This window comes from Crinia signifera, chromosome 4 (genome assembly GCF_055691185.1).
Source record: "Crinia signifera chromosome 4, ASM5569118v1, whole genome shotgun sequence".
In the NCBI taxonomy this organism is placed as follows: domain Eukaryota; kingdom Metazoa; phylum Chordata; class Amphibia; order Anura; family Myobatrachidae; genus Crinia; species Crinia signifera.
Window position 1 is genome coordinate 298,332,249 of NC_139220.1, and position 12,292 is coordinate 298,344,540.

The window sequence follows — 12,292 nt, forward strand, 5'->3', positions numbered from 1 at the left end:
GTAGTGTCTAGTCCAGGGGTTTCCTGTCCAGGCGGTGTCCCGACCTTCGATAGCTTTTGTCTGGGACATGGGGAAGGGGAAATTAAAGCCTCCCCGTATGGTTCGGACCATTCCACTTTTTACTACATCATAGAACCCTACAGGGAGGCTTTATTCTCTCCCTCCTCTCCCTGGTTACAGGTATCACCCGCAGCCCCACCAGACAGGCACTTCTTGGACCGAACACTACAAGCTCCGAAATGACAAATTGATGAATGGAGCCTGTCTGGTGCGGCATTACAGGGTACTGTCCGGTTCTGGTTTTTACCAATACCCTATCCCCTCTGGGCCAAGGATGTGTTGCCAAAATTAGGGGCAGTACAGCCTCATAGAAAAGATGAAAGGTTTATTGCCTGATCTCTTGCAGTAATGAAATGGACAATGCTAGTGGGCACCAATAGTGCTGACCAGTGACCATACCATCTGCCAGTATATTTCGGCCGGCAGCCCCGCATCTGGAGCCACCACTGGTGATGACCGCTATGTAGCCAGGGGTATGGAAATAGGTGCTATGGTCACATACACATGTACAACTCAACATACTGCACCACCCACAAAGACAACATATTCCCTATGCACGCAGTGTGGGTGTAATTACAGCTGGCATGCAGTAAACTTCATCAACCCCAAAGTGTGGCAGTGCCTCAGTGACATCACTGTTTTTTGCATATTGAAATGTTTTATGTTCATTATAAATGACTCAGCCCTCACTATCATTGAGAATGGCAGACATCCCATCTCAGCTATAAGCCAAAAGGGTAGATATATCATGCCTTGGAGAACGATTAAAGGCGAGATGTTCTAAGCCTTGAAAAGTGTTAAAATAGAGAGTGATAAACCACCAATCAGCTCACAACTGTCATTTTTTTTTTCAAATCCCACCTTTAGCTTGATAGTTAGGAGCTGATAGGCTGGTGGTTTATCACTCTCTATTCTATCTCTTTTCAAGCTTAGTACATCTGGCCCTAAAGGGGCACACACACAGGGCGATTTTCTCCCCATTTGTAAGCAATCTGACTGATTGCTTTCAAGAGCGAAGGCGATAGTCCTACACGTTGCCATCGCCCGCAGGGAAAGACAGTGATTGCACTGTTTTTTCGGTACTTGTTTCCTAGCACGGCCACAACGATCATGATCGTGGATATCGTGAGTAAAAATCGGGGGCATCGCGGCCATCGCATGCACTAAAAAATCGGGTGCGATGCCCGCGATTTCCCATAGGGAACAATGTTAAATGCCTCAATTTACCCGTGATGCCCCCGATTTCCCATAGGAAACAATGATAAATGGCTCAATTTACCCAAATCATCATAGGGAACAATGGTAAATGGGCCAGAATCCCCCCAAAACACCCCTGAACAGTGAAATGTCCCCCCAAAAGTAGTTTACGCCACCCCACGATCAACGCGTCCTCCGACCTTTTCATACCCCCACTATCCACGTCGGCGTGGAGTTGAGAATAGAATAGTGTGGCGAGCGCAGCGAGCCACCGAGCCCGAAGCGTGGCGAGCCCCGCGCGGGGACGCGGATACCTGTGAAGCCCGCAAAGGGACGCGTTTACCTGTGAAGGTATCCGCGTCCCCTCGCGGGGCTCGGTGGCTCGCTGCGCTCGCCACACTATTCTATTCTCGACTCCACGCCGACGTGGATAGTGGGGGTATGAAAAGGTCGGAGGACGCGTACCGCCGCCCCTCGCGGGCTCGCTGCGCTCGCCACGCTTCGGGTTCGCGTTGATCGTGGGGTGGCGTAAACTACTTTTGTGGGGACATTTCACTGTTCAGGGGTGTTTTTGGGGGTTTCTGGCCCATTTACCATTGTTCCCTATGATGATTTGGTGAAATTGAGGCATTTAACATTGTTTCCTATGGGAAATCGGGGGCATCGCGTCTGGACCATTTAAGCCTTTTTTAGCCGCATACGACGCGACCGACGCGATTTTGACTTTTTTCAATGCATTTCAATGGGAAAATCGGGGGCATCGCGTCGGTCGCGTCGCAGACCACTAAAAATTACACCCGATGCCCGCGATTGTGGCCGTGCTAGGAAACCAGTACCGTTTTTTCTTGCTAGATTGAGGGGTTTTGCCTATAAACAATAGGCGGATGGCTCAGCACACATCACGGTGTGCATCACGGTTGTACTGCAATGTGTGCTGAGCAGTCATACTCAAGCCCGTCTCTCAGTACCAACTAATCAGCTCCTAACTGATTTTTCTAACACAGGACCAGATGCACTAAGCTTCCAAAAGTGATAAAATGAAGAGTGAGAAACAGCCAGCCAATCAGCTCCTACCTGCTATGTCAAAGGCTGTGTGTGAAATGTCAGGCAGGAGCTGATTGGCTGGTTCATGTTTCTCACTCTCCATTGTATCACTTTTTAAAGCTTAGTGCATCTGGCCTACAGCCTGTAAAGGCCCATACACACTTGACGATTTTCAGCTGAAAATCGGTCAAAACAGCCGTTTTGAGCGATTTTCGGCTGAAAATCGCCCAGTGTGTATGCCCCAGAGATTGCCGACTAGCGATGATGCGCGCTCCCGCATCATCGCTAGTTAAGTGGTTCATCTGCTGGTTTTACCAGCAGATGTGGCGATGATGGATGGTTTTTCATCCATCATCGCCATGTGTGTACGCCGGCCGGGCTGAAAGATTAACCACTTTCAGCCCGGCGGACCGCCCCGCTGCCCCCCGCCGCCCCGCCCCTCGTCTGTCATAATACTCACCCTGCAGGATTGGTCCGCGCTGCCCCGCTCAGTCTGCTGCTGCGGCTGGATGCTGCAGAGCATCGCTCCCCCGCCGTCCTCCTGTTCTCCTGGGTCCCAGAGCTCTGCCGCCCGGCCACACTGACGGACACGCTGAAGCCCCGCCCCCCTACACCCTGCTCCCTCCGCCTCCCTCTGTCCTGCTCCACACGGAGCACCACTGTCCACCAATGTTTTCATTTTTAAGCCAGTAATATATATATATATTAATGGCACCACTGGGCACCAATGAGATCCTTAAGCCAGTAATATATACATTGCTGGCATGTGCCAGCAATGTATATATTACTGGCACCGCTGGGCACCAATGAGTTTCATAAGCCAGTGCCAGTGGGCACCAATGATGTTTGATTTATTAGCCAATAATATATACATTGCTGGCACAGGCCAGCAATGTATATATTACTGGCACCACTGCCCACTAATGATATGCATTGAACAGGAGTGCTATGGGGACAACTGTCCCGGGCCCCGCCACTCTGACAGAGGGTAGGGTCCAGGCAGCTCTATCCTCAGCACCCCTGCAGTGCCGGTGAGCCGAGCCGCTGCAGCCAGCAGCAGCAGAGACTCCGTCGCCTGATGTCAGACGCCAGCGTAAAGCTCAGGAGCGGAACCACTAACTCATCCGTGTTCCACCACACTCCCCGTGCCCATGTCCCATCGCACCCCCCCGCATCCCACCGCACTCCCCTCACCCTCAACACAGATGCCGACAAAGGTAGGGGGGGGGGGGGGGGGGGGGGGGCAGACTGAAAATCAGTCCCAGACCCCAAAATTCCTAGTGGCACTGAATTATTAGATGGCCCTTGCTCCCACCATTGGAATTAAAACCCGGCCATTATGTAAATAGCCTTTAATATGAAAGATTTTCAGCAAAGTCTTTTGCCTCCTGAAAATCTCTTGCTCTTTGGGGAAAATAGCTCAGTGTGTACGCACTACTTTGGTGAAAGGTATATCTGTCAGAGATTTTGGCAAAGTCTTTTCAAATGAAAATCTTCTAGTGTGTATGGGCCTTAACATGGCAGAAACAGATTGGTTAGTACTTTCTCTCTCCACGCTTTGATAAATCTCCCTAAAGCAACACAGGAGAGCAGCTGAGGGCAAGACATAGAATTATCAGCAATAATAAGTGGAGCTTGGTCACAGTTCCCCAGTGTATTTCATGTTTACAATCCACCTACCAAAGCCCTAATAACAGCAGCAGCAGCAATCTTATTACATAGCACCTGGCGGCTAAAGTGATGGCAGCCTTATGAGAAGGAAGGCCGTGTACTCATCAGCTTGGCTGAAAAGTGACGTCTGTGGGATGTGAGCGGCAGCAGTGCCCAATCTCAGCATCATTCCACACACCCAGAGTGGGCAGCAAGAGAATGGGGTAATTACATTAGCCAACAGCTGCTATGTAAGAAGAAGGAATAAGAGGGCGAAGAGAGGGCGAGAACAAGCAGAGAAGGGAATGAGAATAAAAGACACATAGAATAACAGGCACCACAGTGTTTTTTACTTAACCCTTTAGTTTCCGAATTTCTTTTGTTTTAATGAAGTAAAGGAAGTCTATAAAGTGCATAGGAATTAATCACATGACTTCCTCTGCGGTTCTGATCTGTTTGGCCAGTTACCAGTCAGTGGCAGAGAGAAGAACTCGGGACAGTATGAGGTGTGAGAAGCGGAGATGGGACAACTTGAGGCTGCTGCGGGATTCTGGGAGTTGTACTTCAACAGCATCTAGATAGAGCCCAATAATGGCTGGATATACTGGTGTCTTAATTGAAGGAGAGAAAAGTACCACAAAGTAGGAAGGAGAGACTTAATACTTTGTGGTACTTTTCTCTCCTTTAAATTAAGTGTACCTCCTCTATTCTACGGAGATTTTATTTAAGTAATACTACCAAAACGTATGCAATTCAGTTTTTGTTGTCTGGTGTCAGTGGTGTATTCTATATATACTATGTAACTATAGCACCGCAGTTCAAGCAGTGGTCTCTGCAGATTCCATGTGTCCTGGATGTCCGCATTGAGGGGGTTATACTGGTTCATTCGCTCCCCGTGTGTTCCCACGGGGGAGCAATGTTCTGCGTATGCACATTTCTGTGCGGTTCATGCAGCCATGGTGAACACGGTGTACGCCGGGCCATATACATATGGGAATGCCCAGCATTTCATGGACGTTCCCATGAGAACGCCCAGTTGACGCAGGTGTGGGGGGCTGCCTGCTGATATCACTGGATGTCAGCTGCCCGCCCACTTCCTCCCGAGCGTCCACGAATATGTAAGTGACTTGAGAAGCACTTTTATATGCCTGCACCTTCGCCATCATTCGATGGTCGCCAACCATTGAATGATGTGGGTAAACCCCACTAGGCTGCGAAAGGATGTTACTGAGGAAGTCTGCGAATCAAACAGAATAACCCCCTGAATCTGTTAAAAATGTCCCTCCAAAAATGGCCACCGCCTTGTTGGAGACAATTGCTTGAGGTCCTACTGGACCTCTAGCATCTGTCAAGGGAGCACAGTGCACACAGCGCTACCTGGAAGTGTCGGGAGCACTGGCGCACTATGAACATGTAACCACCTGGCAATGAGCATGTAACCCCTGGCAATGAGCATGTAACTCCCTGGCAACAAGCATGAAACCTACGGCAATGAGCAAGAAATCCCTGGCAATGAGCATGTAACCCCTGTCAATGAGTATTTAGGTAAAAAATTAATGTACGGGGGCAGAATTTTTTTTGGCAAGAGGTCGCAAAATTTCTAGTTACACCACCGCCTGGTGCCTTTATACTGTATGATGTTTATGATGTTAAAGCCCTGCACTGAGCACTAATGGTTAGTCACAAATACAATGTTTGTCAACAGCAGCAATTGTGTGACCTCTGTAACCTCCAGAGGAAGCACTGAGGAGTCCAAGTCCTAAGTATAGCACACGTACAACTATCTCTCCTACGCTTGAATGGTTTCCAGGGAAAGAGACTAACACTACGGCATCCCTGCAGATTAACAGGGGTGTGCATGAAGCGCCTGTCATGATTGGCTTACGGGTCACCAGCTCTGCATTTAGGCCCCACAGTGCAGGGAGGATCGGATAGGTGAGATGAGAGATGGGAATGACCAGGGTAATGTAGGAGAGAAGAGGGAGATATATACTCACGGTAACAAAGAACGGCAGTGTATTGAACATCTCCAGAATAAATGGGAATCTGAGGAGCTGCTCCCAAATGTTTCCCTAAAATAAATATCAGCAACTGATTAATTCATAAAACTGTATGCAATGGTTCACACACTGCGGCTCATGTATGACAATTGGTGCTAATGTAAAAGGTGCCGTTACCCACGGTAACCGTACACCTGCTTAGATATTGTGAATCACACTTGAAGAACGACAGAAGCTGCTTGGTTGCTATGTGTTACCAGTTTCTATAGAAGTCCCTTTACAGGCTGTAAAAGGAATAGTGATGAAGGAAATGTAATGAAACAGACTGTTCTGCAGATAGCCTGCAGGAAGCTAGCATATTGCGGTCTGCTAGCCCTACTCATAAAACAAGTCAGGCTGCAAGAGCAGAGAGTGTGTTCCTCTGTATATTTGCTTACTCTCCTGCAAGTGCCAAAGTTATGACATTTCGGGCAGTGACGAATGAGTCAGTGCCAGATCTCCCCGGATCACGCCCACTTTTTTTGACGATGGCAGGATGACATTTTACAGGGAATTGTGGTGCGGTATGGAGGGGGAGGGGCATGTGCATATCATTTAGCCCCACCCCCTTGCAGAGCCGCAAATCAAGACATTTTGGGGGCAGGGCCATCTTTCCCACTGGGCTGGGTGGGCTACTGCCTGGGTGCCCCACAAGCATACAGGCCCAAGAGCAGCCTAAGGCAGGCAAATCAAAAATAATATGTTGCTTATGGCAATTCTGTTAGCGCTGCCCAGCGTTGACCGGCATCCCTCCTCCCCCTGTCCTCTAGTGTTTGCACTGAATGTGGGGCGTAACATTATCAAACCCAACGTTATCAATGAGGAGCACTGAGAGAGGTGAGGTTGTGTAGGTAGGAGAACGAACAGTGCGATGGGTTGGGTGTATCAAACCTTCTATAGAAAGGAAAGGGTAAAGTGGTGTTAACTCCTCGCAACCAATCAGCTGCTAGCTATCATTTATCATATAAGCAACAGCTCCTCATTTACAAGGTTTCATACTTTTCCTCCTCTATAATATATATTGTACTGAGAGAACTGTGGTGCACAAGGTTCTACACCCAGATAACATCAGGGGACCTGACATGCCAATTTTATTTTATGAGTATACACAATGTTGTGGCAGTTATGAGCTTCAGAGTCATTTATGGAAGACGTGATAGTACCAAACAATTACCGGCAATAAATATTATGGGCACACCGGCTACCAGGCTCCACTGATATATTATTTACTTACTGCAGATCAATAGTAATAAAAATAGATTGAACGCTTAAACCTGGGAATAACGTGTTTCTCAATGTCACGGTGATTTCTACGTCCACTCAAAAGACTATGTTCTAATTAAATTGTGTGTAGACCCCCAGGCGATACACTCCCAAAATGAAAACTCAACACTCTCATCCCCTGATTATGTTTCACAGATCATTGTTGCTAATTTTCTCCACTGTCTAATGTTTAAAAAACCATGTAATCAGCTTACTTGCCGTATTAAAGGCATTACCAGGCTTGTTTGACAGGTTTCACATGCAGCAAGTAACCCAGCAGCATGCTGGGACATAGCAATGTACAGACTTATGCTTACCATACACTTATGCGATCGGATTCGATGCAACATCCTATGTCATATCATGCTGCAAAAAGTGCCCCCTTTCTGCACGCAATGTCACATGCCATCTTGCAATGGCACATCTGGTGCTGGAAGAGGGCGGGCAGAGGGTGGCGGAGTAGCTTAGCGCTATGCAGAAATGATAGCCGGTTGGGGGGTCAGCGCGGTGCCACATGCCATCGCTCCTGCAATTTGATAGATATAATGTGCAGCACATGCTATCTATCAACGCGACATTCGATGGTGGGCCTGCACATCGCAACGCATGGTCCCTAAAATTTGCATACAGGTGCGACCCTGCATTTTGCTATGTGAAAGCAGCATAATTGAGGTGAGAAGCTTTCTAAGGGTTTATTTTGAAAAGTAAACCCATGTCTTACTGATGCCTGGGAGAAGATGAGGTAGTCTTTCTGTCACTAAAGAAATCTTTACGTGCACCGCTGGCTGTTTGGACTGGCAGTCCGCTGACCACACTTGCAGGGGGTGCTACGTTACAGAAGGATGAGCAAGTTCAAATGCCCGCCCACCTGTGACATCATTTTATGCTGCTGATGGGTAAGTGTACAGGCTTATACGACTCAGCTGCTCGGTTGGCGGATCCAGCGGAGGATATTTTGAATAAGTGTATACCCAGCATAACCAACTTCATATATGTCAAACTACAGCACTTTAATACATGATTATTTTAACCCACAGAAGGCAAACTAAAGATTAATAACAAATGTTTGTAAATAATAGTGTAACAGGTATAGAGATAGGGATTACCTTATACCCCAGATAGGTAAGAAGCATTGTTTCCAGAAAGCTGATAAGCGCAACTAGAACCTAGAAGAAAAGGGTGCAAAATACAGAATACAATTTTACAATGCAGTATTATTATCATTATCCTTTTAGAAATATGGCGCCACAAGTGATCGCAGGGCCAAACTACAGAGTTCATGAATGAATAAGCAAAACCGTGATTTACAGTTAAATACAATACAGAGCAAGTACAGGGTAAATAACCATAGCGGCATCAACAGGGGACACTGGAATGAGTGTCAGGGTGGCAGAAAACCGCAGGATTTTGGCAACTCAACAATTTTGACACCACATATTTACATAGACCTTGCAATAGATAACACCATAAGAAGCAAGGCAGATTGGATAGACTAGATTAGAACAAGAGTCCCCATTAGCGGCCCATTAATTAACGTGGATCTACTAGTAAAAGGAAAAGTTATTTACTGCAGCACTTCTGCTTGAAATCGCATGTTAAATACTGAGAATCACACTCTTGCTGATGGTTGAACTTGAGTCTAAATCCAAGTGGGCTTAAGGATTTTGCAAACTATGATTTTAATTAAGGATTTAATTCATTGGAGCAACCTCCCAAAGTGTTAAAAACGGATGCTATATAAAATATATAGGACAAGATGCATCAAACATCACATCTTCAATGCAACATCCCGCCACAGATCCTATGCAGGTACAAATATTATCACACTGCAAGGAACAGCTATGCCAATCAGAGCTGTCCTTTAGGGTGTGATTGCGAGATAGCACATGTGAATGGAAGATGGCCGTGTAGTGTTGGCCAGTGCTGTAGAGCAGGGGTCTTCAAACTATTTTGCTCTGAGGCCCCCATCAGACAATAAAAATAATGACAGGACCCCAGCAAGTTACCGCAGAAGGTCATCACATCACGTGTGTATTCAGCAGACAGCACATACATGGCAGCAATGTGGAGGCACAAAATTATGGGAGGAGTCTAAAATACCAGACAATTCAACAGATATTTCTTTAATCACTGACTGAGAATAGAAAAATCATCAGCCCGATGGTCACAACATGGAGTCAGAACCCCATGCTGAGAAGGTCAGGACCCACAGTTTGAGAACCGCTGCTCTAGAGAGCACTGACAGGCCTGGGTAAGCTTGGGAGGTGTGGCCTAAACACGGCTGTGGGCCATTCTCAGTGGCACTGCTGGGGGTCAAATCATTTATAAAAGACAGAGATAGTGAAATTTAGTTTGTTCAGCTCACCTGCAATCCCCACAATGGAAGAGGCCTGTTCACCCAAATAATAGGCGTCCTAAAACAAAAGTACATGGCCATTAGACTAATCAGTTAAAGAGGCATTACACGTTACAGGGATTTCCAAATGCAGTACACAAATTACCACTCAGTGGAACATTGGAGCAAGAGCCAGAGTCTGGGGGAGCGCTACAAGAACCTAGTAACAACTCTGGACCTTAATGTACACACTGGTCTTTTTATAAAATGGATACTGTATGGAATACAGTACAAATATTTAACACTATATACTGTATGTCTATACTATATTATAGGCTGTGTCAAACTTTTAAATAATATAAAAGAGTTGTCAGGAAAAGTATAAACATACCATATGAATAACTATACTGATATAATAAGACCAGTGCTGTACATTGAAAGCACACATTTCTCCCACCTCATGCTAAGGCTCATGTCTCTTCTTCCTAGTAGCTGCTCCGTGGTCAAGTGCACTGCATTGATTGAGGACTCAGATCCACACACACACACACAAACATACACGCGCACACACACAGCAAGCTTGGTAGAAGAAGCTGCTACCACTGGGAATGTGTCCCTTACACTTAGGGTTACCACCCGTCCAGGATTACTCCGGACAGTCCGGTAATTAGACCGGGTGTCCGGAGTCCGGACTGGTGGCGTTCCCGGACTATTCAATGTCCGGGAACTGGAGCTGGTAGCGGGCATCCCTACAGTCGCCGCGGAGGAGAAGGCAGTGGGCACGGCGGCAGAGGACATGTCAGCACCTTGCTGCCGCCAGCGATCGCGCCCCAAGCCGCCTCCTCTTCTTCTGTCCCCCGCTGGTCTGGGCTGCTGCGACTCTCCGCCCCTCCCCTCTCACCTGGGCGAGCAGGCACTGTGACGCACCTCCTCCTCTCAGCCGTCTCATGGGGTCACCTGACCTTGCGTTGTCCCAGCGGAATCTGGCAGTGGTTGGGTGCTTACTGACCATCATCTTGGGGGCGGAGCTGTGCTCCATTTGGCTGCCACTAGTCCGCTGTCACTGTGCCTGCTCCTCCTCCTGCCCATGTGCGTGGCTGTTGCTGAACCCCCGCTCCGCACTGCAGTGTCTACTTCACTGTGCTCTTTGAGTGCAGGCGGGACCCGAGAAGCGGCAGAGTTGGCTAACTGATCCTGGGACAGGTAGGCAACTCACCTCGGGCGCTTTCTCTGGTGCCTGTACACTGTGCATGTTGTGCCTGCTTGTATCCAGGCATCTGCTCTTTATTTCTGCTGCAAACTTCCCTTCCCTCCCACACTACCTGGCTGTGTCCTAATCCCCCTGTACCTCTGCTGTCACACCTTGAGGCAGTGTTACATATTTATGTTCATACTGATTATAGTAATTGGTTTTTATAACACTATTATTGTTTATTCATCTGTCACCCTTTGTGTGCCCCCGCCACCCTGTGTGTGCCCCTGTCACCCTGTGTGTGCCGCTCTGTCACCCCATGTGTATGTGTGTGTGGGCATCACGGTGTGTCACATAATGTGTAATGGGCATTAGAGTGTGTGTGATGTAATGGGCATCATGTGAGGCGTAACATGTAATGGGCATCATGGTGTGTGGTGTAATGTGCAATGGGCATTACAGTGTTTGGTATAATGTGTAATGGGCATTATGATGTTTGGTATAACATATTACGGTGTTTGGTATAATGTGTAATGGGCATTATGGTGTTTGGTATAACATGTAATGGGTATTACGGTGTGTGGCATAACATGTAATGGGCATTATGGCATGTGGTATACTATGTAATGGGTGTGTGACACGTGTCCGTGTTGTCCCTATTTTAGAAAAAAAGTCCTGTCATAACAAGTAATAAGCATAATGTGTAATGGGCATCACAGTGTGTGGCATAACATGTAATGGGCATTATGGCATGTGGTATACTATGACATTTTGTATAATATGTAATGGGTGTGTGACGTGTAATCGGCGCGCACTGTCCATGTTGTCCCTCCTTTACAAATAACTTTTTGAGTTCTGGCATAACATGTAATGGGCATTGCGGTGTATGGTGTAACATGTAATGGGCATCACGGTGTGTGGCATAACATGTAATGGGCATTACTGTGTGTGATGTAACATGTAACTGGCATTATGGTATGCAAAATCAATTGAAGCAAAGGTTAAAAAAAATCAACATAAGGCGAGTCAAAGGGCTGGGGGCGGGGCAGTGGGTGTGTCAAGGGGTGGGCCACTGTCCAGGAATCTCTCAACAACAAAGTGGTAACCCTACTTACACTGCATGATGTGGCTGCAGTAATTGTATTATATACCATTGATATTGTCATAATTTGAACCACTTGCCAAGAGGATGGGGGTTTCTGGGCAACCAGAACCACCCCCCCCCCCCCTTGCGTTTGCCTATGCGTTACTTCAGCTCCAAAATATGGAGCCCCTGAGGCTGGCTTCTGGAATTTGCTGTGGTCCTGCCCCTTCTCTACTATAATGAGATTTTAAGTGGTGAGAACCAGGATCTAAATGCAAGATCCTGAAGTGTGTTTTTTTAGCTTGGGTCTTGCGGAGATGCAGAATCACTGTTTAAATGTTTTATCTTAGCCAGAGTTTGTATTGCTAGATGCTGGATAAAGGATTATGTTGGCCACTACCAATATAATTATCAATAAGATACCGTAT

General features: G+C 47.2%; 1 protein-coding gene across 3 annotated transcripts in view; it reads right to left on the minus strand.

Annotated features, from left to right (window-relative positions):
* LOC146075674 (potassium channel subfamily T member 2-like) overlaps positions 1–12,292 on the minus strand; it is a 138,062-nt gene that overhangs the window by 52,351 nt on the left and 73,419 nt on the right. For all 3 annotated transcript variants that reach the window (XR_014473611.1, XM_083185137.1, XM_083185136.1), the window contains exons 5-7: positions 9,619–9,667; positions 8,360–8,419; positions 5,949–6,023 (exon numbers count right to left, since the gene is read on the minus strand). Coding sequence is in view for 2 of the 3 variants with exons in the window: in XM_083185137.1 (XP_083041263.1) it covers positions 5,949–6,023; positions 8,360–8,419; positions 9,619–9,667 (184 nt within the window). In the remaining variant the exon portion in view is untranslated. The remainder of the gene's footprint in view (positions 1–5,948; positions 6,024–8,359; positions 8,420–9,618; positions 9,668–12,292) is intronic.